The following is a 27356-nucleotide window of genomic DNA, read 5'->3' as shown; positions in this document are numbered from 1 at the left end:
TTATTGAAGGAATCAGTATTTCCAAAATCAGATCAATTGGTTAATTTTATCACAAAAAAATTAATTGTTAAAAAGGTTAAAATTCAACATGTTTAAAATGGACATACGGACATTCTGGCAACGATTATAGAGTTGCTATGCCTCTCAAATCATTCTTAATACCGCAGGAATCACTATGCAAAGTTTGGAATCGATAGGACAATTCTAACCTGTTTGAATTAACAAAAAGTGATAACTGTTAAAAAATTGTTTATGATCCACTCTTTTTTGCAGATACAAAAATGGCTGGAGAAGAGTATACACAAATTAAGTAAAGGCTTTTCTCGTATTCATTCGAATCCGGTGGATAAAAACCGGTTCTCATCCATACGAAAAAAAATATGTCTAAGCATTGTACTATATCCAGCTTTCTACGAATATAAAAATGTACAATCATGAGATTAAAACCAGTTTTTTACCCCGTGCCTTCGGCACCTCGGGGATAAAAAAATTGGTTTTAATCTTAAAATTGTTCATTCTATATCCGCGGAAAATTGTTTATAATACGACGCAAGAAATAACTATTAATTCGTCCCTAAATAAAGTAACAAGATGTGTGTCTGTGGGTTTGTACCCTCTATACCGATATGGCTAATCTATCCATACCATAATAAAATATTCTAATTTAATTGAACTGAGGATAAAAATCAGGGAGGAAGGGACAAAAAAAATTGTAAAGAAACATTATTTGGAGCATTACATAGCCAATATTATCCAAATTTATACACTTTTTTAATGCAAAGCATTTTTGTAATTAGAGTCGGTCCGACCGTCCGCAACGGCTAGCTCTTATAAAATAATCATCCTATGATGATTTTGTAACTGGTTTTAGAAGGCGTTGCAACTCTATAACTATTTCTAAAAAGTCTATTACAAACATGTTAATTAATAAAACTTTTTTTTACAACATTATTAAATGACTTTATTGTCCAATTCATTCAATTTTTTAATAATGATTTCCCAGGTAAAACCTATCTACTATGGTCATTTAGGTTAGATTTTGGCTCGAACTAACTTTAATATTCTAGAAAATTTGACGTGGTACGAGAGGAATTGACGGGGATGTTGTTAAACCATCCCCCAGCCCTGTTCAGATGGGAGGTCGACTATTCAGGTTATATCTATCCATCCATCTATTTAACTACAAGCGGGGTGTTTAACCCCCCCCCCCCCATTGTCATTGGAGAGTAAATCAGATAAATTTTTGATGTTTCAACCCGAAATTGGAGTTTTACCCCCCCCCCCCCCCCCGACACAAAGTTTAAATACTCCCCCCCCCTTGAAGCTACCTACCATTCTATCTATTTCTCTATCTTTCTGAATACTTTTCAACCCTTCATCAACCTATGTATAGCAATGATTTCAATAACGTTTTTTTTTTAAATGACCAATTAAATATCACGCAACCTTAAAATGATAATTTGTAAAGCAACAGAATTGGTTGGAATACCCAAGGAGTATATCAGAGCTATCACTGAGAAAATGACTACAGAAGATATTGAAAAGAGTAGTAAACAGGTATAAATAACCATTCTAATATGCCTGTAAAACTAGTTAATAGACGATGGATTAGAACCGGTTCTCAACCCTACAGAAAAATCATGTATAGCATCGTATTATAGAAGACAATTTACCACGAATATTATAATAAGAACCATAAAATCTAATCTTTGACCTCCCGTCAATTTTGTCGTCAATTTAGGTTGTTATAGTGGTCCTCCTTTATTGGTCAATTAATTCTTCCTAAGAGAGAGGATAGGATAAAGAGTTTGAATGGTTATATTAGCCAGCTGGAATAAGCAATATAATAATATCTCCCAATATCCATGTATCCTATATCCATTTATATAACTATAAACTAATGTACATTGTACATACAATTACACAATGGTAATAAACAAAAATACCCCTTAAGTAAATTAAAACATTTTGATGAAAAATACCCAAAGTTTTTAATCTATTATGAAGTAGCATGTTTAAATACATTGGATAGCAGTGTAATTTACGATCCAAAATCAATATTTTTAAATTATCAATATCTATCCCCTAAAATTGGAAGATTTTTTTTAAACAATGGATTTAAAAGAATATTGAATTTTTATGATTTTTAGGAATTATTGAATGCAAATATAACAAACCGTTTACTACAATTCCCAGTTATCAAACATATAAATCTGGCTCCCAAAATAAAGGTATTTTTTAGTTGAATGGCTCCCCGCAAGAAAGAACAAGCCAAAAAATACATAAATAAATTAAGATCTCGGTAACCACTGAACTGATTGGATTCTACTCTTTAGGGAATATACCTACTGGTCCTGTGGTGGTTTTAGGCTATTATCTTAGGGGGTGGGACACCCTTAACCCCCCCCAAAAACAAAAAATCCCCCCCCATTTATTTTTGCTGAAGATTTCCTTGGTCCTTTTACGAATTTCGCCAAATAATTTTTTTTATCACATCTTGGGTCAAAGCCAAGAGTGTGTAGAGTGTGTATGTTCCTTTCAATGTCTATAGTAAACGGCTGAATTGACCGATTAACAATTTTCAATAAAGTCTTATAATGGTCCTGGCAAAATTACCCCCATACCCCTCCCCACATTTAACAGACAAAAGATGTGGAATACGGATTCCTATAACAGCAATGTACAATTTTATAAGCAAAGCATCTTCATAATAATGTCCCAAAAATGTAAGTATGTCCTTAAACAGTATCATGTATTTAAGCAATTTTGCAACTAAATTAATTAGATAATTTTAACTTATTCATTTATATTTCAGTTCTATATACAGGTGATAATGTTCGATAGTCCTACAGTTTTACAGCTTTGCTTTTTTAGATGTTGTCATCCTTTTTATTTAACCTTTAGGAGGAGGTTTTGGATCTAATAACTTTGGCTCTTGATAAATTTCCTTGGAAAAATTTGGAAATGAGCCATTTCTTGAAGGTAAGACTGGAACAAATATGTGCAGCAATTTAAGACACAAAAGCATAAAAGAACAGTGCAGGATTGACCTGATGACTTGTGTTATTTCATGGCGTTATAACCATAAAATGAAGAAAAGTGCTGTGAAATAAAGCAGCTCAAAAACAGTTATGGCGTAGCCTGACTTCTTTTAACACAAAATACATTCACATATTCTTTGCGGGACGAGCCTACATGAAATAGTTAGTCGTAAGTCTTTTAAAGTCACTCAGAAGTAAACTATTTTTTAATGGCACATGTACTCTATAATTGTTACTCCGTCGTACAAGGTTTTGTGATTTTTCATATTTTCTACCAACCTCATAATATGCTTAAAAAAATATTTCACAGTTCTTTTTTCAACCAAGATATTGGTCACCTTGAATACTTCGCTACTTATGGACAGAATTCTCCTTGTTTCAGATAGAATTGGATAAAAGATTTGGTTGCATGTGGCATGTTGTAGTGGGGGAAGATTTTGGCTTCCAAATAACAAATGAGGTATTTTGCATTATCACTCTGTCCAAGATTGGAGAATAAGGGGTGTGCGCTTTGAAACTCTGAAAACCCCCCCAAAAAACTTTTTCTCCTAATTTATTAAAAATCATGTAAATTTTTACTAAAAAAATAAGTTTTTATCCTCCTTTTAAAGAATTCATAGGTTTTTTTAAAATGTAAATCTTACCTTAGGGGTAAATATTTTGGGGCAATAAAAACGTTTAGGCCTTTTTACCATATATATTTTATATTTATATAATCTTTCAATTAGTATCAATTAATATGCTATACTTTATCATTTTTTATGTTAGTAGCGCAGTTACTCTATAACTAGTCACAAAGTAGAAGTATTATTGCTTACTGGCTTTTGTGATGTTTTAATATTTTTATTTAAATATATTATAATTTCTTCATTTCTCTGCTATTTTTTTTATTTCAGTTTACTGGTCTTTTTTTCTTTTAAGCTATCTTTACCTTCCAATGCTAAGTGCTACTTTTGGTGACAATTGTCCTTGTTAACTTGTTAAAACATGATCTTTTATAAATTTATTCTTTTTGAATAAAAGAGGTAGTTGCACGAAATGCATTTAAACTTGAATTTTGTGAACTGCATATTTTTTTCTGTTCGATGGCTTAAACTACATTTATAGGGCCTATATTTGAAATAATTTTTAATTTTCTACCATGTTTTTAAATATATCAAGAATTGAAAATCGCATATTTGATAATATTCTATTAAAATAGCGGGCTTATTTTCACAAAAAAAAAACATGATGACTAATTTAGTGATGTCTAATCGTTTGTTATTTATTGTAATACCAAATTATACATGTTTGATGGCATGCATAAAATTCATCCACAAATCTAATAGACAATCTATCAATTTCAGATAGGATTTGTAGTTCATTTATATTTTGGAAGTGTTGGAATATTGGCCTGGAAATGTGGGCAACAGCTAATTAAGGAGGTTGAATATAATAGGTAATGTTCATTGTTCATTGTATAATCAAATCCATTTACCTATCAATCTATTAAGTTGTTTTAAATATTTTATCTGCCTAAATCTTTAATTGTTTCTAATAATCAATCTTTTAAAGAATGTTAACCACTGTATCTATCTATTAAGTATTGATGACAGTATCCTGACAAAGTTGGAAAGGAAGATGAAGCAAGGAAGAGAACAGAGATCTCGCTCTGTCAGAAGAATTATGCCTTAAATTAAATAAAGTTCATTTTGTTTAAGAAAAAGATGTCATATATTTAGTTCTTAGATAAGTTTCACTATTTCAAATTCTTTTTTTTTAAATAAAAGGTTTTTGCTATGTTTCTTTTCAATCCTCATATAAAAGTAACAGGATTTGTGTGTGTCTGCCTATTTGTATGTTCCTAAGGTTCTCGCTAACCGCTGAACTTGTTCTCCTTTAAAGTGAAGGTACAGTTAAATATTTTTTTTTGAAAAGGTACTACCATCAGCCAAAGAGAATACGTCCCTAAAAACAAGGACTCCCCTAAAAACATTTTAGAAAGTTAGAGTCCTGAAGTGTTGAAAAATAATGGATTATGACTGTCCCACTGAAAAACTATGTAAAGCAATTTTTCTATAAAAATGATGTGTCTTGAGAATAAGAAATAATATTAATAATTATAGTATTTATTTGTCTTTTCTATAGTTAAAAAATAAAAATAATAACAAGCTTATGTAAGATAATATAGATAAACCACAATCACTTGTATTTAATATCAATTCTAGTGTTTCTAACCCAGCCATTTGGATTGTTGCACATGACCGATGTGTTATCAGTAAAAAAAACCTTGCTTTTAACTTGTAAAAGAAATACAAATTTTCATATTTTAATACCTATATGTGTGACAACTTTTACGTCAAAGTAACTAAAATATAATATTAGTTTTCATTTACTGTAAATTTTTTACAATTACACTAAAAAAGGAGATTCCAATCCAACCATAAGTTATCAGATCTTAATCTTAAGACAATTGGATGGACATACATCAGCAACCACTTTTTGTCAAAAACACAGTGGCTGTGTTTTTGCTAGTGACAATGGCAGCATTGCAATTCTCCTTTTTCTCCTTTTTCACCGCCATATCCTCTAGGTCCTTGGCTTCCAGTATAGCCCCTATCACCTCTGCTTCCCTGAGAACCAGTATAACCCCTATCACCTTTACTTCCCTGTGAACCAGTGTATCCTCTCGGACCTTGACTTCCTGGAGAACCTGTGTAACCTTTGGGACCCTCAGGTCCTTGTAAACCTTGATCACCTAAAAATTTTATTCTTACATAAAAGAAACATGATGTCTGTGGGTGTGTGTCTGTTTATAGCTATTTTGGGTGGGGTACCACCACCCTTAGAAAAAATGACCCCCACAATAAAATTACTTTTTTTACATATTAACAACATTATTAAAACTTGGCAATATCAAAATAACCAATTTAAAGATAGCATTAAGTTCTAATTATTTATGACAAGTAAATTATCCTTAGAAACGCTAAAATAAACAAAAAAAAGATCAGATTTTTTGTGTTTTTTCCTAATTTCCCTTCAAAAGCCGAAAAACGGGTCAATAATCTTTACAGGAAGCCCGCAAGAAATAAAACGCTCTAACAGCTGAAAGACTGACACAAGTGGACCAAGTATCCCAAATTTGAAGCCTTCAGCTTTAGTAACAAAAAAGTTGTTGGCATTTAAAATAACATTTTTATGAAAATTTTGGGGTCTTAGGTATTTCTTGCAGGGTTCCTTAAATACTTTTGGTAATAGTAATTTTTTGTTGCTTAGTAATATAGCTGAAGGTGCTTATAAAATGTGCTTCTATCCAGGTTTTAAGTTTAAAAAATACTTTGCAGCTCCTGAATGAAATGCTGAATACCTTTTGGTCCAGGAAGACCTGGTGGTCCCCTTTTTTCATCCAAATGATTATTTAACAGGTTCTCCATATTTTGAAGCTTATTCTAATAACAATCACTTTATTATTTTAGGTTAACCAAAAAAGTAAATTTTGTAAAACTTTCTACCCTATAATTAGGGTCGGTCTGTTCATACGTCCAAGATAGATAGCTTTATTCGTTAATTTAGGCATGTTAGAATTGTCCTATCGATAGTGGGTAGGTACCATTTAGAAAGCGTAGCAACTCTATAATCATTACAAGAATGTCCGTACGTCCATTTAAAACATGTTGATTTTTCTACTTTGTTAACAATTTTTTATGTGATTTAAATATTCGTTTGATCTGATTTTTGGTATATTGATTCCTGGGACAACAAAGAACAATATTATAAGCAAAGCAATTCTATAATTAAGTCCTAAGAATGTAAGTATGTCCATAAACATTATCCTATATCAAGCAGTTTTTCAACAAATTTACTTACAATTTTGCTTCGACTATTATACTTTTATATTCTGATTATTCAGTTCAGACATTATACAAGTGTTAATGTCCGTTTGTCCAACCATTTCAGTGCTTCGCTTTTATGGATGTTGTCATCCTTGTTCAATAAATTTTAAAATTTCAATAACGAAAAACAATATAAAATTACCTTTGTATCATTAACCAATTTTTCAAATTCATTCTTAAAAATAAAATAGTCTAAATCAAAAAATTCTTGGTAAAAAATAATCATTTTAAAGATAATATTAATATATTAGTTGTAATACTTTTCAATAAAGTTTAAAATTTTAATAGCAAAAAATAATTTAAATTACCTTAGTATAATTAACCAATTTTTCAAATTCATTCTGAAAAATAAAATAGTCTAAATAAAAAAAAAAATTCTTGGTAAAAAAATCATTTTAAAGATAATATTAATATATTAGTTGTCATACTTTTGGGAAAAGGTAGAAATCACCTGTAATCTAAAGTTACTTTTACATAGACTTGCAAAAGCATAGCAATCAGTCAGCTGATTAACAAATCGTACACTATAATACAGATGTTAAAATATAATCTTGAAGTACATCAAATATTGAAACACTTCTATGATGAGAATATTTTATAATAATATTCAATTGAATATCACTTACTACACTGGAATATTGTTGGATATATCGTAGCAGTACTTTGGAACAGTGATGAATCTTGTAATACATCTGTCCTAAGAAAAAAATAAATTTTTTAATTTAAACCATATAATTGTAGTTTTACATTTAGCAACTTAGTGCTTTAATTTAGTGCTCTTTTAATTAATTCAAAACATTGTATTTGTTTGTCTTTGAAAGTCTGACAATTAACTTGACAAATGGGCCTCAGAATCTAAAACTCTCCTAATTTTTAACTTTTAAAAATTTCCTAGCAATATAAGATGAAGAGAAACTCAAATATTCAAATTAACAAATAAAGACAAAACAAACTCAAACCTGACAGTTTATTTCCTTTTCCTTCTCAATGTTAATATTTGGAATAAACTTGAAAAGCTTGCATGTTGAAGTTAAAAACTGAAAAAAAAAGATGTTTAAAACAAACTTCTACTAGATAGTATAAAAATTTAGTTTTCTATGAATTATCATGTCGTCTTATTAGATAAGTAACATTGAAAATTACCTCATAAGTCATTCCAATACATTCAAACATATCAAGACAGTTATCAAGACATTTATCATAACCTATAGTTTCTGGGGTTTCTGAATTTGGAAATTTAGCCCCCACAATCCCTTCAGTATGTTCAAATGTCTTATTCTTTATTTCTTGAAAACAGTTTCCATTTGCATAGGCTGCACTCATTTTTAGAAATAAAATTGTGAGATTTTTAACTTTCATGGTTCTGAAACAAGAATAGAAGATAATTATTAGTTTGAATGGATTAATGTAAAACCTAGTTATTTGGATATTTTTACAAAGATTTTAATGTTTTTATTGTTGTTAATATCAAAATATCATAAAGTTATCAAGTGCAGCAAATCATTTACCAAAAAATTAATATTATCTTCCATTATTGTACTTTAAACATTCAAACATGCACAGAACTGAAATAATTGATATATAATGTAATAAGTTTTCAAAAAGCTTATAATTACTCATAAATTTAAAGTTTACTCTAAAAGTCATATTACTTGTATTCACATAGTAAATTAATATTGTTGTGTTTATTATGAAATGATTTTCCTTTTATACAAGTAGACCCAATACCCCAAATTTGAAGCCTTCAGCTTCTATAACAAAAAAGTTCTTGGCATTTTAAAATGCCATTTTATGTACAATGAAAATTTTGAAAGAATCTCAAAACTAATGTTAGAAATTTTGAAATTAAACTACGTGTCCTAGAAACAAATTTATAAGCTTATTTTCGCCATAAATTTCGGTTGCCAGTAACTAATTATATTTTTACAATAAAAATACCCATTTTTATAGTCAAAATCATTGAAAAAAATTAAGTTTAACTTGCATTGTACTGAGTGTACTGTAGCCAATCAGAAGGCTGAATCAGCTAAGCAACCAATCACAGCTGAGCTTGTTTTAGTTTTCCTCTTTGTTTCCGCTATGATTTTCGTTCACAGATGCAATTTAAATCGAATTTTTTTCATAGATTTTGACTATGAAATGTGGTGTTTTTATTTTAAATTGTAATCTAAATTTCTGACAAAGATAAGGTTATAATTTTATGTCTAGGCAACGTAATTTAATATTGTTTTTTCTTTTATGAGTATTGTAAATCTTTAAAATTTTCATTGTACATGAAATGCTATTTTGAAATGCCTAGAACTTTATTGTTATTAAAGCTGAAGGCTTTAAATTTGGGGTATTGGGTCTACGTGTGGCAGTCTTTCAGTAGTTAAAGCGTGGTATTTCTTGCATGCAGGCGTCCTTTAATAATATGTGTATTACCCCGTCCCGGATTTGAAAAATTTTGTTAAAATTTTTGCCCCCAGCCAAAATATGGTTGATTTATGCATAAAAATGACCCATGCAAAATATTTTTTCTGTAATGCAAAAATTGCGACGGTACAAGCACTGCAAAGTTTTTAAAATCTGCAAAAAACCCTGTTTTTATGGCTTTTTTGGGGCTTTTGTACCATCCCAATTTTAAAGATTTTTACAAAATTTCAATTCAAGTGTGTCAATATATACCTGAAATTTACCAAAAAAAATGGGGGCAGTCTCAATTATAACATATGAAGGTGTAGCAAGTAATCTTCCAAATACAAAATTGTCAAATTGCATACAGATATAATAGGATTGGGCCAGATACTTTTTTGGACGGATATTGGATATCTGGCTGATTTATAATGCAGGATATCCGGCATCTGGCCAGATATCTAGCAAATATCCATTAATTTGGCCGGATATCTGGTTATTCGGTCGGATATCCGGTAATTTGCCGGATACCAAATATCTTGCATTATAAATCATCCGGATATCCGGTATCCGGCCAAAAAAGTATCTGGCCCACCTCTATTATATAAGTATGAAATTTGTTTGATACACAAAAGTATCCCTTCTGTAGATTAAACTTAGCAGTTGAAACGTTTATACACTAAACTTAATAAACCAACTAATCAAAATTCGATAAAATTCTCAAAAGTTGTTAACCTAATGAATTAGAAAAACAATTATAATACTTTGGGGACAAGTGAAATAAACAGTCCAATTTCCCATCTCTCTCTGAATTATACCAGAGTGTACCAAAAGTCTAATAATAACTAGGGAGGCAGAGCACAATGGGCTGTTAATTACACTAGTCCCCGAAGTTTTAAAAACTTTTTCATTTGTTTGCTCAACAACATTTTAGATTGATTGAAATTTTAATTGGTTTAATAAGACGTTCCAACCACCTATTGTAATCAACAGAAAGGGTAAGTTTGTGTATAATCATGGGGTATACACATCCATTTATCAGCCATTGTCTTCTCTATCTAGATCCCTGTACCCAAAGTCTAATAATAACTGGAACTTTTTCATTTTTATTACATAACAAGAAATAACATGTTATTCAAGAATCTAAAAGGATAAGACAATGTCTAATAAATTGATGTACATCCCCAATAATGATACAAAAAATTATCCCTTCTGTAGATTAAGACTAGAAGTTGAAACTTTTAAACACTCAACTTAATAAATCAACCAAATAAAATTTACTGAATTTCCCCAATGTTTTAACCCAAATGTAAGAAAACACCGTTATAACACTTTGGGGACTAATTTAATAAACAGCTCAATGTCCCCTCCCTCCCTGAACTATGCAAGAGTGTATCACAAGTCTAATAATAACTAGGGAGGGAGGGGACATTGGGCGTGTTTATTACACTAGTCCCGGAAGGTTTATAATAACATTTTTTTTATTTCTTGGCTCAACAACTTTGGACTTTTATTGAATTTTAATTGGTTTGTTCATTAGGTTTAGTGATCAAACGTTTCAACCACTATGTAATCAACAAAAAAGGGTCAGTTTGTGTATCACCATGGGATATACAAATAAATTTATCAGCCATTGTCTTATCCCTCTAGATCCCTGTACCCAAAGTCTAATAATAACTGGAACTTTTTCCTTTTTCATTTTTATTACATAACAAGAAATAACATGTTATTCAAGAATCTAAAGAGATAAGACTATGGCTAATGAATTGATGTACATCCCCATTAATAATACACAAAATTAACCCTTCTGTAGATTAAAATTAGTGGTAGAAACGATTGAACACTCAAATTAATAAACCAATCTACAAAATTTATTGAAAGTCCCCAAAGTTATTAAGTCAACGAATAAGAAAAGGTTATTAACTTTTGGGACTAGTATATTAAACAGCCTATTTTGTCCCATCTATTTCTGATACTTATTAAATGCAAATCTTTTCTATAATATGAGTCTGAACGAACTCTTTTATTTAATCTAAGCAAGTTGAAATTTTTTGATTGAAAACTTTGGTGGATGATTCCTGTAACAATAAGGGTTTAGAAAGTGTAGCAACTCTGCAATCGGTACTTCTGCTTTATAGCATTAGTTTTTGATATATAGAAGACGTAAGTTTAATGCAAATTATTGTCAGTGCCAAGTCAAGCACATACCCCCCCCCCCATCTTCCGACCTTGAAAAAAGGAAGGGATACTTTCTAGTTTGTTTCTTAATTATATAAGGTCAGGTTAGGATAGTTTATATTGGGTACCAGGAACCCTTGCAAGTTAATATAAGGAGGGAGGGGTTGTCAGAGATCAAAAGACACTCTGAGGGAAAGCACCGAACATCTTTAATAAGCTAAGACATCTTTTTCCATTAAGTCAATAAAAAATTAACAGAGATAAACAATGAATAATGACACATAAAAAGATAATGTTAAAAATTATCTAATTTTCACAAGAAGAGCTTCTCCATAGTACTTTCTAGCAGTAACGCTCCTAAAGGACTCTTGGGCACCTGAGAGAAGGGTCGATCCTCTAATTTTATTTAAGTGGTAATAACTGAAACATTCCCTGGATCTATCATAAACTTTACTGTAAAGAAGAAACAATTGCATACATATATAATAGGGTTGGGCCGATACTTTTTTGGCTGGATACCGGATATCCGGTTGATTTCTAATGACAGATAATCGTTATATGGCAAATTACCGGATATCTGGCCGAATAAAAGAACATTGGCCGAATAACCAGATATCTGGCCGAATAACCGGATATCCGGCCAAATTACCGAATATCCGGTCAAATAACTGGATATCCGGCCAAATAACATATATTTGCCGGATATCTGGCATTATAAATCAGCCAGATATCCAGTATCCATCCAAAAAAGTATCCGGCCCAATCCTATTATATATGTATGCAATTTGACAATTTTGTATTTGGAAGATTACTTGCTACACCTTCATATGTTATAATTGAGACTGCCCCCATTTTTTTTGGTAAATTTCAGGTATATATAAACACACTAGAATTGAAATTTTGTAAAAATCTTTAAAATTGGGATGGTACAAAAGCCCCAAAAAAGCCATAAAAACAGGGTTTTTTGCAGATTTTAAAAACTTTGCAGTGCTTGTACCGTCACAATTTTTGCATTACAGAAAAAATATTTTGCATGGGTCATTTTTATGCATAAATCAACCATATTTTGGCTGGGGGCAAAACTTTTAACAAAATTTTTCAAATCCGGGACGGGGTAATGTGTATAGTAGGGATAAAATTATATTTTAAAGAAACATATGTAAAAATCTAAAAATATATTACTATCAGCAATAGCATATCTTTCTGTTAGTTTCATCATCTATTTTAATATTTTCAAGTTTTTTAGTTACTAGCTTCTTCAAAAATGATTTGTTGTCTTCTTGGATGTGTATGGATTTTTCTTCATTTGTCTTTGCAACAATTTTGAAATTGCCTAAAATGGTCCAATCCTTGTGGATTATTATTCCTGGTCCATCCATTCTTCCTAACTTCCAGAATCCAATAGACAATGATTTGATATTGTTGGAGGAATGAATTATTCTGACACCTGCACCATACAATTTGTTCTTATAAAAGCTTCCAACATAAATAGGATCATACTCTGACCATAAGTATCCCCAACCTGTATAATTATTTGACTTTACTAATTGTCCAGAGTAAGCCACTGTTTGTCCTTCATGTCTAAACTCTTCATAACCAAATCCATTGTGATTCTTATCTCCAAAATATACATAATTAGTATTTTCTTCTTTAGGCTTTGGTTTATTCATGAAACAATCATTACGTCCCCTAAAAAAGTGGCTCTTTTCTTCAATTTAAATTTCTTTAACAAATACAAATATTGTTCAAAATACATTCTAAAAAAGAAAAAAAGAATTATCTATGAGGTATACAAACATTACCAACAATTTATTATTGTTCAATTTCTTCCTTAATTACCAAAAATATCTGTTTTCATTTCAAGATAATCTTACCCTGTTCAAATACCCTGTTCCTTTTTTTCTTTATATCCTTAAAAGAGGCAGGTCCCTATGATTTAGGGGCTTTTAATTAGAAGGTATAGGAAAGGGTTTAAAATATAGCCTAAAAACCTTCTCAGGGCCTATGTTAAGGTTCCTTGAAATTATTTCAGTAGTTATTGAAATCTTAAGCTTCAGGTGAAAAAACTTACTACTTTACATAATATGATATTGTCACTACCAAGTAAATAGAAAAGGCTTCCCTGTTTTTGTGTGTGTGTAAGCATTGGACACTACCAGATCCAATATCAAAGTGAAAAACTTGAAATCCATCTAATCAGAAAGTCTAATTATACTATTGTCAATTGTAAAACCAGAGTTAAATCCCATGTATTTCAAATTTGTTTTAAAATCTAAGTAGGTAATTATAATTAAAACATATATTTAGACTTTTCCTGAAAGTTTTTGATTAGCGATAACAGTCAAATTTGAAACCAGTTGTATGCCTTGTAGAAATTTGCCAAAGCTAAAGTGGCCACTTTCCAATTTCTCATGTTTGAATTTGGTAACACCTCTTCCATGCATTTGGTCATACAGAAAATCTCCATAGTAAAATTTTCCATCTTTGAATTTCAGATAACCTGTATCATTCCTTTCACTCCTTTCATTTAAAGAACCATAAAACATAATTTCTTGATTACAATGTCTACCTTTTAAGTCATTGCAATGGTTGACATTATATTCTGTTACATTTCCTTCAACGTCAATCACATCATTATGGTATCTTGTTGCATCAATGCCATCTAAATTGTCACAAATATAAATTTCTTTTAACTTTTTGTACGTTTTCTTGCCCAGAATTTCATAACTACAAAAACTTTTGTTACTGGATAGGAAATTATATTCATCAATAATACTGTTCTTAATTGTTACTTTTGAACAAGATCCATCACTCATCATCATTAAACCTTCTTCATGTAAAGAATCATTCTTAAACTTTCCATAATAAACACTTTTGTCATTATAAAATTGTTGACCTTGTCCATTCTTCTTTCCTTTAAACCAATTACCAACATATTTCATTAAATCAGAGTTGTGCCTCCTATCATACACCATCCAACCATATCCATGAGGCTCATCATCCAGACATTCTCCACTATACAGAGTACCATCATCATACAGCATGAAACAATTTGAATCTTTGTAATCATTACAACACTTGCTTCCACTAAATAGCCGTTTGTTCTTTACTTTAGAAGGTAAAAATTTACCATTAACAACATAAGGATCAGGATAAGAATTTATTATAAGGGTTCCATTTCCTGTTAGCATATTCTGTTTCCAATTTCCTGTAAAATTGTATCCTTCAGTCCAATAGATTGTACCTTCACCATCTTTAACATCAAGCTTCCAGTTACCTAAACAATCATAAATATTATCTTTAAAACTACAATTTCAAAAGTTTAACTTTAACTTAATTACAATGAATATATGTAAAGGCTTCACATTGATAATTATCTCCCAGAATAAAAAAATTATAACAAGCATAGATAAGACACATCAATTTTTATTTAGACAGATAAACATACATCATACTACTTCAGTATAAAGATAGCAATTACCATATACAACTATTGGAAATTATTCTGTAATGCTTTTAAGCTGAATGAAAATCTAAATTCTGAGGAATAATGAATAAGTAACACAATGTTTCAAGTAGACATAGACAAACATACATTATACTACTTTGTCAGATAAAATTAAATTACTGCATCAAATAAAAGGAAATGACTTCCAAATAATTGTAGCTGATCAGTTGAGATTTGTAATAAACAGGGCACATAACAGAAACGAGGTACCATAAGAAAATATTTCATTCGTAAAGACAAACTTCTTGGAGATCTCTGTTTTTGAGGTCTCTAGTGGCTTACAAATTGCAAAATTTAAATAAGTAACTTGAGAAAGAGGTAAAAGCTAAATGATTTCTTTCCAAAAGGCAAAATAAGTCAAATGTAACAAAAATGTCACCTTTGTATACCCTTCCATCTGAGTAATCATATGTACCAAAGCCTGTCATATAGCCTTCAACTATATCACCTTCATAAACATCATCCTTTTTATAACCTGTAAAGTATTTAATATTGCCAGGACCATTTGGGGTTCCTCTTTTAAATCTCCCATCAAGTCTCATATCATCAGTAGCTAATACACCAGTTCCATGCATGTCACCATCACTAAATTCCCCAATGTATTTATTATGTGGGTTCCAGGTTACGGTTCCATTGCCATTAAATTTTCCATTCTTCCAGGTTCCATTGTAATTGATTCCATAGGCCCAAGTTAACACTCCTTGTCCAGATGGATTTCCATTAACATCTACATTACCAGTATAATTTCTGAAGTGAATACTTGTCACATTTTCAATGTTAGGAATAATAGTTTGTGTAACACTAAGTGTGTGATCTCTTGCCTGAAAATTTGAATTGATTTTAGATATTAATAATTCTAATTGATACTGTCTTGGTAGTAATGAGGTGTATGTCTGCCTATCTGGATTCGATCCCAGGTTCCCCTTTTCCTAATATGAAACGCACGAAGACGACTTTTGTGCTGATTGATTACGTGGCATCTCCCTTGAGAAGCGCGCACCCAAACATGAACAAAGCCATTGTTTGTTTATACTACGCACGATCTGTTGTTATGATAATGAAAACTCATGTTTTGTATGAAATGTGTGGTTAGACGTGCTTTATTTTTCCCTCATATGCTTCCTGGCTTGACGTGTTCAATATCTAGGTAATTTTCTTTTACGTAGGAAACTGGATGTTGGTATGTTTAGATTTTTTTTTGTTTAAATAAAATAAGAATTTATTTTCCTTTAATTTTCAAAGAAAGACCAATTATTCTTAAACTTATTATGCATGCGATTATTTTTAAATGCATTTATGATAATTTTATTTGTTTGCCAATTAAATCTATTATATTTTTATATGGATTTATGCAAATTTGAATTATTTTAAAATTCTTTCTTTGTGCTCATTTCAAAATCACGAAACCTTTTGTTCGGATTTTTTAAAACTTAAATATTTTTTTTTGAATCATTTTTTGTCTAAAAACAATATATAAAATTATGTATTAATTTTAATATTATCTTAGGTACATCTGTTTCATAGTTAGTTCAATAAACAACTATTCGTAACACTGCCTAGTTCACTGGGGAAGTAGAGGATGTCTGCTCTGTGTAGAGCTTAAAATCTCGGAAATGGTTATTGTCTATCCATATTCCTTGACAGATACATATCCCCCAAATAGTAGATGATCATTGATCATAGCATTTTTTTCATTTTTTTGCTTTAAGTTTATACTTTAAACATGTTTCTAAAATTGTGCCTAAGACTTTTTTTGATGAAAATTCATAAATCAATGTTGCATACACCTCATTTGAGTTTAAGAGGCTTATCTTTTAAAATTTTAACCATCTAGAACTTGATTAATGGAAGGACATACATTAAGCTATTTTTTAGCTTCAGTAATAGCAAGCAAATGAATTAGATACTAATTCTACAGTGTGTTTTTTTAAGATAGCTGAAGGTATTTCCTTCCAGCAATAAAGTTCTAGATGGTCAAAATTTGAAAGGATAAACCTCTTCACTTTAAATGAGGTGTATGCAACATTGATTTATGAATTTTTATCAAAAAAAGTCTTCTGAACAATTTAAAAACTTATTTCAAGTAGAAATTTACCTGGCAAGAGCAGAGATGGCAGGTCAAGAGTAGAACTATCAATCTTTTTAGCATGGGCAAAATCATAGTTAGTGTTTCTGTTAAAACCTAGTCTAAAAAAAGGCAAGTTAAACTGTAAAATGGGGTATTCCTGTCATTTATTCAAGAGGGTAAGAAATATTCATTCCTAAACAAAAAACTGGACAGGAATATCATTCTCATTTAAACAAAAAACTCATTTTTATGCTAAAATGTGGTTTAATTTTGGTTTTTAATTTTCATTAATTTCCCGGCTATGATCATTTATATCCCTTTTATATAGGAATTAAGTAATTAATAAAAATTATAAAATCTTTCAAAAAAAATTAAAAATCTTCTAAAATCATACCAGGGATATAAATGAGATACCAGGGAAATAAATGAATATTTACATCCACTATTTAAGGGGTTGTTTATATGGGAATGAATATTTTAAGAATAATAGTTTGAATAATATCAAATGCTCAAATTACCTAAAATTATTCATGAATTAGTAAATCAATGAGTGAACATTATCTCTGAAATAAATAAGAAGATTATTCTAACTCTCAACTTTCAAAATGGTAATTAAGTGGTAGTTTTTTTAAAGTGAAAAACTTGTCTTATCTTACCAACTTAACACTAAATACAAATAATCATTAAATTATTGATAGATCAAGACAAATTTACAATTTCATTTTATCACCGTAAGTAATAAAACTGAAATTTAAAGTCTATATGATATTTTAAATAATTATTTACTAAAAATACACAGCAAGTGCGTAGCACACAGAGACATGCTAAAAATTAAAAACATTTTAACTGTTCAAATATGTTGCATAATCACTTAAATTTTAGAGAATGGCTATTTGTTATTTTTTGACCTTTTAATGATTAGTTTTTGTTGGTGGTAAGTGGGTTAAATTAAGCAATACTTTTGATTAAAAAAAATATTGGAACAGTGGGAAAAAGACCGTATTATTAGTATTTTATTGTTATTGAACTATATAAAAACTTAATTTATGATTGACCACAGACATAAGTCAATTGACAGTGCTGTATTTATGCATGATAAGCAATAAAGTGTTTCAAATTGGAGTTAATTTAACTATTCCAGCAGTTTGATTCATATTTTCTTCTTTTTTCTATGAAAGTTGCTTGGTTCATTCTTTTTACCATTGTCATATTAGCATCTTTGTTAGGACAATTATTGGTCCACTCTTCAAGGTAGCAGTATCTTGACTTATATTCTTTGGTGTAGACTATATCATAATGCAAACCCAAGTCAGTGACAATATCATGGATTTCATACTTTGCTGTCTCACAGTCATAACCTTGAAATTGGTAAGAATTAAATAGTAATAAGTTATTGGATGCTTAAAACTACTTTTGCCAGAATTTGATACTTTTTTTGAGGTTGAAATTTATACTCACTACATTCGTTTTCATCATTTGAGGATTTTATGCAAGCTTCACTGCAGATACCAGCCATAATTTCCATCATTTGTAATGTGTAATCAACATAGGCTTTCTAAAAAATTACAAAATATAAAGAATAATTTATTTTATGTTTCTTTATATAAATAACAAAACCTAGGAATGTTCTTACTTGCAATTTGATATAACTTACATTATAATGCAAAATTTCTGGAATTCTAGAAAATTACTCTATATTCTTTTCTCGTATTCATTCGAATCCGGTGTTTAGGAACCGGTTCTCATCCACACGAAAAAACTATTTCTACTCTTTTACTGTTCACAAGTTTATATCTTATCAAAAAGCACAATTTAAGATTTAAAATTTACCTTAATATCAGGGCTAGGTAACTCTAAACATTTGTATTTGTTGGATAAAGCAATAATGTCAACTGGGGAAAGTTCTGTCTAAATAAAAATGTAAACTATCTTAAAATTAACTAGGACAAAATCTAATAGCTTTTATTAGGAATAATACAGGTCTTTACATCATTACTAGCAACTTGTATAGTTCCATACATTTCTTTTAAGAAGTTGGCTTATTTTGACAAGTGGCTAAGATGACTAAATTTTTAATTGTTTGTGTAACAACTTAAAAAATATTTTTTTAAATAACCATAGAAATATTCAGAATCAAAGCTAAAGCTGGCTCAAATCAAATCAAGGCACAAGTCGCATTGTAAATTAAATATAAATTATTTTTAAAAATTATCAAATTCCAATAAAATAAACTTTATCAATTAAATTTAACATTTTCCAAAAAAATTCATTGTAACTTACTATTTCTTTTTCTAATGGCTTAAACCCATCCTTCTTGAATTTATTTTTATAATGTTCATCCACTGTCATTGTTGTTTTCCCGTCATATATTCCAGTATACATCATGATGGAGAAGAAATCAAATGGTTTCTGCAATATTATAAAGTTTTTGGAAACTTTTAAAAGACTTTTCAAAAATATAATCTATTAACAAAAAAACAATTACACTACCTTCATATTCATATCATAGTCTGTAACATTTTTTATTTCCAAATTTTTTACAATTATTTCTGGGTTGTTCTTAGATATGTTCAGGAATAAATGGCGATCAGGTCTAAATAAATTTTTTTTGTTAGGAATAATTTTAAATGGAGCAAAAACATATAAACAGAGTAGGTGAGGAGGAGAGAGAGAAAAATACAGATACAGTGTGGCAGGAATTCAGCATTTTATTTGATATCCTTATACTAAAGTAACAGGATGTTTGTCTGTGTGTCTGTACCGAAGCTAACCGCTGAACTGATCGGGTTCTCCTTAAAAGGTTAGCTTCTCATAAGTCCCGGGAAGGTTTATAACTATTTTCTTGGGGGGTAGGACACCCCCAACCCCCCAAAAAATTAAAAATCCTACCCCCCAATTTTTAAAAAAAAAAAATTTTTAAACTAAAATTAAAAATGAGGTGGGGCATCCCCCCCCAAAAAATTTTTTTTTTACTTTTTCTTTTAAAATCTAAAACAAGAAATTGGGTTATTAAATTCGACTCTCTCCTCCTCAATTGCCCCTAGAGGCCTCTAGGGGCGTAGCCGCTAGTTTATAATAATACTAGCAGCTTCGCCCCTAGCCTAAAGGGGCTTTGCGCCAAGAGGTGATAAAAAAAAAATTAAGGCAAAAATCGTAAAAAAAAATAACGGACAAAGGAAATCTTCAGAAAAAAAAAAAAAATAGGGGGGGGATTTTTTGGTTTTTGGGGGGGTTGGGGGTGTCCCACCCCCCAAAAAAATAGCTTAAAACCACCACAGGACCAATAGGTAGATACCCTGAAGAGTAGAATCCGATCGGTTCAGTGGTTACCGAGATCTTAAGGGACAGACAGACGGACAGACAGACATCGTTCTACTTTGTATTATAGACTAGCGGCTACGCCCCTAGAAGCCTCTAGGTGCACTTAAGGTAGGAGGGGGAAAAGTCGACCTCATCACATTTTAAAATTTGAGTTTCAACAGAGTAAAAAAATATTTTTTTGGGGGGGAAGGGGGTTGAAGACACCCTCCCCAAAAATAGTTTAAAACCTTCCCAGGGCCTATAAGAAGATTCACTGTAAAGGAGAACAATATCGGTTTAGCGGTTAGCGAGATCCTTCGGGACAGACAAAAAACACTTACTACTTTATATAATAGGATATCAGAGTAAAAGAAAAGTAAAACATGTTTAGAGAAGAAGATATAAAGAAAATAAGGAGGCCTTTCAATGATAGTGTTTTTCAAACTAAAGGATAAAATATATGTTCCACTAAAAATGATTGACAAACTATGATCAATTTTAGTTGATATTTGTTTTCTAACCTATTCATTTGATGATAAACTCCAAGAGCATGTAAAAGCTCGTGGATTACAGTACCTAAAAGTTTAAATTTAAATTAAATGCATAATAAATAGCTTTGATTATTTATACTTTATTTAGGCACGCTGGAACTGTTCTATTGATTTTAAACAAAAATTTGATCACATTTATATGTATATGTATAATATTCTGTATTTTAGGCATTTAAATTAAGTGTATGTTTTGTGCTGTAAGATATATAATTTGTAGTCTAAAAAAATTAAAAATAAATGAAAATAGGAAATAAATGGTTTTTATTGTGGTTTTTGTTTAGTTTTGTTTGAATTCTAAGAATATTGGATCAGAAAACCTTTCTTTTCAAAGCAATTTGAGCCAAGTCTCATTACATTGCCTTCATGTTGAAAACCTAAGCAAAAAAAATCAAAATAAATATATTTCAACAATCAACATGCAAAAAAATAATATTAAAACATATATCCACATAATTTTATGCAATGTTTGGCACTTTCATAACCTGGGTTATACAATCTAAAGTTAAACATTTACCAACATCTGAACTGCAGTCAATCCCATCTTTTATGATTCTAATGGTTCTGTTTGTTACATGGTCAAATTTTGGAAGTTCAACAAAATCAAGACAAGCTAAGAGGAATACAATTTGTTAGGAAAAATTAAGTTTTACTGTATATTTTTAATTAATTAACAAAATATTAATTATCAAATTGATATATATATATATAATTATATATATGTAATGTATATTTATTGATCTGTAATGCTGAAATGAAAATTTAAAAAAATTTGCTAATATTATTTATGAAAATATTTTCTAAATAGTTCTTCTGTCCAACCTGAACCAAGGGTAACAATGATTGTGTCCATTGCCACTCTAACAGCCCTTCTTTCCTCTTTGGAAAAACTGCAATAATAAAGGATTTAGACAAAACATTTGATAAGTGCTTGCAATGTTTGTTAAAGGGACTGTAAACGAAAAAATTTCTCATCAGATTATCAAACCTTAACAGTATCTCATTTTCATTTTCTCAAAGTTAGATCAAAACGGGCTTCTATTTCCTTAAAAAACGGCTTTTTCCGCCGATTTTTACTATGTCCAAGATTAGGGGAAAAAAATTCCGTACTGTATAAATGTGCAGTTAATTATCTTTTTTACCTTCTATAGCTAAAACTAAACTTTTTGACATAGTTCTCTATTTTTCCTAATGGTTAAGCCTACTTTTAACATAATCCTTCCTTTAAACCAATGTATAGTTACTTAGAAATTGATAAAATAAGCAATATTTTTTATTGAAAATCAAATACAATAACAAAGCTAGAAACAGGTTTTTTATTAGTATCCAAGTAACTTAAGATGGCCCAACTCTCGCCCATCTTTAATTACAAATTTGTAAATAATACAGGTGCAATATTTCTTTATAAACAGTCTGATAAAAGTGTAAACTAATTCTCCAAAGTGGGTTATTTATTGTCCGACACAATAAAAAAAGGATATTATCATTTCAAATAATCTCTGAGATTCAACCCTTTGTAAACAGTTAGGTATTTTTTTGTCATTAATACGAATTTAAAATAAATCTTTATTACTTAATTTCTACATTATTACAGCATGAATTAACAATTTTATGTCATAAAATAAATGCTTAACAGTAAGTAAATAGTTTAAACTACATGTGACAAGTTAAATATCCCTAGAAACATTTTAATAAAGAAAAACGTTCAGATTTTCCCTGTTTTTCCAGTAAAATACCGAAAAATCAAGGCTTAAATCCTTTATATTTTTGCTAATAGGACGTTTTTGGTTGATCAGTTTATTGAAAGGTGCTTAGAAAATGTTAAGATTTGATAATATGATTAGAAATTTTTACCTTTACACTCCCTTTAATTTCTATCTTTGTAGTGAATGTCTGTCCGTCCGTCTGTCTTTCCGTCTGTCAGAGACAAAAAGGAGGAAACGTGATTTTATCAGCTCCTATAAAAGATAGAAGACTAAAACTTCATGTCAACATTCCCGTCAATATATATTGAGCATAATTAAGTAAAAAAAATCTGTAGCGGTTGGACTGCATTTGTACAGCTTTTTAGCCAATTTTATTTTTAACAACTGATTTTCTCGACTTCTGTAAAATATATTAGGCTGAATCTTCTTGTCACTATTCCCAACAGTGTGTAGCATAATTAAGTATAAAACATCCATAGCAGTCAGACTGCTTTTAAGCAGCTTTTTAGCCGCTTTTACTTATTACAAACGATTTTCTTTGATCCTACAAAAGTTACACGCCTGAAATTTCTTGCCAATATTCTTTTCATTATGTACTATAATTAGGCATAAAAAATCTATGGTAGTCTGCTTTTAACCAACTTTTTAGATGCTTTTCTTTTTACATTTTTCAAAGACATAACCTTATTTTTCTAAGGTTTCGTGATTTTAAGTTTTTGCTTTTTCTCTGTCTTTTCTTTGTTATGAAAACATATAATCTGCTCTATAACCAACTTTGTCCGTTTGTCTATTTCATAATAAATTTTGTGCTTCGCTACTAATGGATGTTGTCATTCTTGTTAGCTTATATAAATACTTACGGTTCAATTGCTGCAATATGTTCAAATGTATAAAATATTATATTTTCTTTCCATAAACGTGTTGCATTTGCCACATAATCCCTTAAAAAAAGGTATATTGTTACTCTTTTATTTTCAATCTATAAATCTTAAATTTATAATTATTGACTTTTCAAAATCCACTTTTCTATTCTAGGAAAAAAAACCTTACTGTGTATTTTTTGTTTCATCTTTGTTTTCATCTATTCTTTCTTTTGGATTTTCAACTAAAATTTTTAACTGCTGTTAAATAGTAATAAATGATTTTTTAAAAACATAAATTTGTGTCCTTTTTAGTAGCAAAGCTACTCTATAATTCACTTTGTCTGTCCGTCAGTCCGCCCGTCCGTCAGTCCGTCCGTAACGCTATGGGGGAAATGGGATTTACTCAGCTTCTATAAAAGATAGAATGCTGAAATTTTTTGACAACATTCCCATCATTAAGGAGCATTTAGGCTATTTTTTTATTTTCTACATTTTTCCCCATATCTTTGGTGTTTATGGTTCGATTTTCAAAATTTTTTCAGTTAAAGATATCAAAAATTAAATTTCCCGTCGTTTGAAGAAAACAACTATTAAAGTCAGGCTGCCTTTTTGCAGGTTTTTGGCTATTTTTAAATTTTTTACATTTTCTCCCATATCTTTGGTGTTTTAGTCCGATTTTCAAAACTTAAATTTCCCGTCATTTGAAGAAAACAACAATGATGGTCAGTCCCAACCCATGAATTTTTGTGCTTCGCTACTTATGGATGTTGTCATCCTTGTTTAAAAGTTGTAAGTTACCACATGTGTCATGTTCTTCAATATACAATTGACCACCAGGACAAAGATCAAAAGAAATAGCATCTAAATATTAAGGATACAAAATAGATATAAAAGTGAAACAATAAATAAGTAAAGTAAACTGAGGAGAAAAAAAGTTAAAAGTTGTGTTAGTTGACAAGAGTGAAGATTTAAGCATTCTTTCTTTAAATAATAAAATTTTTGGTTCTTTTCAATCTAACTAATAATCTTTAGCATGATTTTCTCAACCTAATGTCTATACTTTACTTTAAAAATTAGACTTTACCACAATATTTTTCTTCTTCATTGTATTTGAATCCAACAGGGCACATATTTTCTAAATAAAATTAATTTGAATAGGTATATATATTGAATACAGCACATAATGCAATAGAAATTTAAGTGTATGGCTCAGATGCAGTTTTGATCAAATGGTAGGTAATGTAAATGATCTTTATTCTTACATCTACTAAGAATTTCTTATTATAATGAAAGTTCTATGTAAAATTTAGAAGGATATAAAATATTTTAGAAATTACCACACAATCCATATTCCACATTGTAGATTTCACCAGTTAGACAAGTTGGGATGGAAGTTAAACCATACATACAGACTAATACACTTATAACACCTTACATTTTTAAAAGAATTTTAAATAATACATCTATTTTTTTATTTGTCATACCTGCCTTGTTATTGAAGTTATTTTAAGTTCCTCAAATTTTTTTTAAAAATTACAATAAGGACATGAATATCACTGCTAAAATTGATTCAGGGGGGGGGGAGTTCTTTAAAGTTTCTGTTATTTGAAGAAAAAAAAATTCCTTTTGGTAAGTAGTTTCCTTATATTTGAAAGAATTTGTGATTTGGCCTCCAGGTTTAGGTGCTGCAGGCCTCCAGGTGGTCTCTAGACATGTAAAACAAATTTTAAAAAAGTTTGCATGAAGAATTTGAGGAAAACTTAAAAAACGAAATATGCATCTTTTTTAATGTTCTTTACGTATTTGAAGGAAAAAAATCTATATTTTGTTTATAAGTTGACCTCTAACTCTTCAAGGTGATTTTTTTTTCATTTTTACCTGTCCAGAGACTACCTGGAGGCCAGCAGCACTTAAACCTGGAGGCCAAATCATTTTTTTGATATAAGTAAACTACATCCCAAAAGGAAACTTTTTTGCCAAATAATCTAGCCTCTCACTCCTAAGACAAAGGCTATGCTCCCTGTTTACATGCCCCCCCCCCCTCCTCAATTACAATAAAAAGTACTACTTTAAAATCACGATTATTCATATTCTTTTCCTATTATGGATGACACAGTAACAGCTAGTAGAAATTTCAGTGTTCTTTTTCGGATAGAGAACATTACATAATCTTATTTTTGAAGTGAAATCAATTTTAAAGATTTTATTTAATATTAAAGGCTGATTTAGAAAAAAAAAATTATAAATAGATTTAAAATAGTGTTCTACAAAATAAAGCTTAAGGAAACAAATGAAGGTTTCAAAAAATAAGAAATTTGGGTTAAAAACCAATTCATTTTGATTTAAGTAGATAATTAGTTTGGGAAAAATCTGTATTTTATTTTGAAATTTAGGCAAATCTAGAGAGCCGTGTATTTAAGACGATGCTGTACGTATTGGTGCAAAAAATGGGGACAATTTTTAAATTGATTTGACGGGGCTGTTTATTTACGTCACAAGTGAGGGGAAAGAAAAGGGAAGAAGGAAAGAAACACCCTAGAAAAGAGATGGGGGTATGACGTCACACGCCAAAACAATTTGAAATTTGTCCCCATTTTTTGCACCAATACGTACAGCATCATTTAAGACATGGGAAATAGTAGATAAAGGTTCAATCTTTAAAAAAGTTGATATCCCTGAATTGTTAGTTTTATTGACCGGAGGAGCAAGTCTTCCAATAAATGGTATATCTTCCATTTCCATTTTTCCTAGAAATGAAAAAACTTTTTTATACTTAGAAAGCACAGAGTTTTGGAATTTTAAAAGTATCGTTTTAGAATTGAATAACACAGCCCATATGACTCCAAATTCATCTCAATTGAAAGGCAGAACTGATAGACCAATAGTCAATTTGGTTTATGAGATAAATTTTCACCAAAAATCAGCTCAAGTCCATCTTCTTAAGTATTAGAAGAAATAAAGCATCTTCCTTATAGAAATATGATTAAATCTAGACCATTACAGACAGACTGACTGACAAGGTATAGAGAAGATGGTCAAAGCAGCCAGGTTGATGGAATTTTTTCTGATATAATTCAATTGGAATATACACAAAAAATAGCCATCTATTTTGAATAGCAGCAAAGAAAATCATGTTCCCCCAAATGTAGAAGACATACATACATTCCAGATTATGGAACAGCTTTGTAACTAAAGATATTTGTATTTTTAACATTCACTACACATTTAGATATGTCTTCACTACATGAAATACTCCGACGTACTGAATAACCATAGACTGTGATTAGTGAATCATACCAATTACCATTGACAAAAAATCCAGATCAAAGGGGGAAAAGGGGAGGCGAAGAGCGTGAGAGACAAAGAAAGGGGTTATTTCCAATTTAGTTGTAAATTTGTTTATCAGGAGTATCATAGTATTTTAATATAAATTTGCCATTAAGAAAAGTTGGCATCCATGTCATCTTGTGCTTTTTTTTCGTTCATACGCCTGTTTAAGCGGTATGTGGGAAACATAATTTACTTGGCCCGTCTGTGTGTCATGCTACGATTATATAGAAGGGTTTTTAGCTTATACATATTTTTTGACACTGCACAACTGCTCTATTATCTACTTTGTCCATATGTCTAATCATGATTTTTTTGGTGTTGTCTTGTGTTTTTAAGTAAGCATATTTGAATTGAAAACATCGAACATTACATAAACTTTACTAAGTTACTCTCCTACATTACTATAAACCTTGTAAAAAATTTTAAAAGCGAGGCTTTTCTATAAATAGGGCCGGTCCGTTCATACGTCCGTTAATCACGGACAGTCAGCTCTTTTCGTTAATTGAAAACTTTGTATGGTGATTACTGTAGCAGTTAGGTACAAATTA

At 30.2% G+C, this 27356-nt stretch overlaps 4 protein-coding genes across 6 annotated transcripts; 1 reads left to right on the top strand and 3 right to left on the bottom strand.

Moving 5' to 3' along the window:
• The first annotated feature begins 277 nt into the window (after positions 1–277).
• On the top strand, positions 278–4715 carry LOC145331036 (uncharacterized). Its single transcript, XM_080175648.1, has 8 exons — positions 278–310; positions 1068–1153; positions 1469–1557; positions 2151–2231; positions 2905–2982; positions 3424–3501; positions 4388–4479; positions 4625–4715. Exons 1-8 carry the CDS (start codon positions 282–284, stop codon positions 4713–4715), a joined length of 624 nt encoding a protein of 207 aa, XP_080031774.1. The 5' UTR covers positions 278–281.
• A 452-nt stretch (positions 4716–5167) lies between these two features.
• On the bottom strand, positions 5168–8297 carry LOC145331034 (uncharacterized). 3 transcript variants are annotated; one of them, XM_080175643.1, is made up of 8 exons: positions 8057–8297; positions 7873–7950; positions 7540–7610; positions 7365–7437; positions 7222–7254; positions 7056–7088; positions 6388–6469; positions 5168–5778 (listed from the first exon to the last, which is right to left on the bottom strand). In XM_080175643.1, exons 1-8 carry the CDS (start codon positions 8270–8272, stop codon positions 5552–5554), a joined length of 813 nt encoding a protein of 270 aa, XP_080031769.1. In that variant the 5' UTR covers positions 8273–8297; the 3' UTR covers positions 5168–5551. The 3 variants fall into 3 exon arrangements, with proteins under 3 accessions (XP_080031769.1, XP_080031772.1, XP_080031771.1); XM_080175646.1 differs by lacking the exon at positions 7056–7088; XM_080175645.1 differs by lacking the exon at positions 7222–7254.
• Positions 8298–13788: 5491 nt separating this feature from the next.
• Positions 13789–17626, bottom strand: LOC145332370 (uncharacterized). The gene is made up of 4 exons (XM_080177370.1): positions 17580–17626; positions 17089–17180; positions 15373–15814; positions 13789–14762 (listed from the first exon to the last, which is right to left on the bottom strand). The coding sequence occupies exons 2-4, from the start codon at positions 17152–17154 to the stop codon at positions 13789–13791; spliced, it is 1482 nt and encodes a 493-aa protein (XP_080033496.1). The 5' UTR covers positions 17155–17180; positions 17580–17626.
• LOC145331032 (zinc metalloproteinase nas-4-like) lies at positions 17626–24904 on the bottom strand. The gene is made up of 14 exons (XM_080175641.1): positions 24816–24904; positions 24563–24613; positions 24277–24339; positions 23666–23720; positions 23476–23556; positions 21732–21799; positions 21427–21522; positions 21230–21286; positions 20883–20937; positions 19552–19654; positions 19342–19470; positions 18892–18969; positions 18520–18616; positions 17626–18419 (listed from the first exon to the last, which is right to left on the bottom strand). Exons 1-14 carry the CDS (start codon positions 24883–24885, stop codon positions 18190–18192), a joined length of 1233 nt encoding a protein of 410 aa, XP_080031767.1. The 5' UTR covers positions 24886–24904; the 3' UTR covers positions 17626–18189.
• Between the last annotated feature and the right edge of the window lie 2452 nt (positions 24905–27356).

This window comes from Acartia tonsa, chromosome 11 (assembly GCF_053477335.1).
Source record: "Acartia tonsa isolate MP-2025a chromosome 11, ASM5347733v1, whole genome shotgun sequence".
NCBI classification, from domain to species: domain Eukaryota; kingdom Metazoa; phylum Arthropoda; class Copepoda; order Calanoida; family Acartiidae; genus Acartia; species Acartia tonsa.
Note: the sequence above shows the minus strand (reverse complement) of the source record. Positions and strands in the feature narration are given on the sequence as shown.

What these genes read in the sequence shown, in the direction of transcription:
- LOC145331034 (XM_080175643.1), bottom strand. Translation starts at nt 8,272, where the DNA reads ATGAAAGTTAAAAATCTCACAATTTTATTTCTAAAAATGAGTGCAGCC. An exon ending in TCCAACAATATTCCAGTGTA is followed by an intron (nt 7,438 to 7,539) that starts GTAAGTGATATT and finishes TCTGTATTATAG; the next exon opens with TGTACGATTTGTTAATCAGC. An exon ending in AATTGGTTAATTATACTAAG is followed by an intron (nt 7,089 to 7,221) that starts GTAATTTAAATT and finishes TTTATTTTTAAG; the next exon opens with AATGAATTTGAAAAATTGGT.
- LOC145332370 (XM_080177370.1), bottom strand. Translation starts at nt 17,154, where the DNA reads ATGATTTTGCCCATGCTAAAAAGATTGATAGTTCTACTCTTGACCTGC. An exon ending in GCCATCTCTGCTCTTGCCAG is followed by an intron (nt 15,815 to 17,088) that starts GTAAATTTCTAC and finishes TCAAATTTTCAG; the next exon opens with GCAAGAGATCACACACTTAG. An exon ending in AGATGGAAGGGTATACAAAG is followed by an intron (nt 14,763 to 15,372) that starts GTGACATTTTTG and finishes ATGATTGTTTAG; the next exon opens with GTAACTGGAAGCTTGATGTT.
- LOC145331032 (XM_080175641.1), bottom strand. Translation starts at nt 24,885, where the DNA reads ATGTATGGTTTAACTTCCATCCCAACTTGTCTAACTGGTGAAATCTAC. An exon ending in TGAAGAAGAAAAATATTGTG is followed by an intron (nt 24,340 to 24,562) that starts GTAAAGTCTAAT and finishes CTTAATATTTAG; the next exon opens with ATGCTATTTCTTTTGATCTT. An exon ending in TACCTAGCCCTGATATTAAG is followed by an intron (nt 18,617 to 18,891) that starts GTAAATTTTAAA and finishes GTAATTTTTTAG; the next exon opens with AAAGCCTATGTTGATTACAC.
- LOC145331036 (XM_080175648.1), top strand. Translation starts at nt 282, where the DNA reads ATGGCTGGAGAAGAGTATACACAAATTAA. An exon ending in TTGAAAAGAGTAGTAAACAG is followed by an intron (nt 1,558 to 2,150) that starts GTATAAATAACC and finishes TATGATTTTTAG; the next exon opens with GAATTATTGAATGCAAATAT. An exon ending in AAGGAGGTTGAATATAATAG is followed by an intron (nt 4,480 to 4,624) that starts GTAATGTTCATT and finishes CTATCTATTAAG; the next exon opens with TATTGATGACAGTATCCTGA.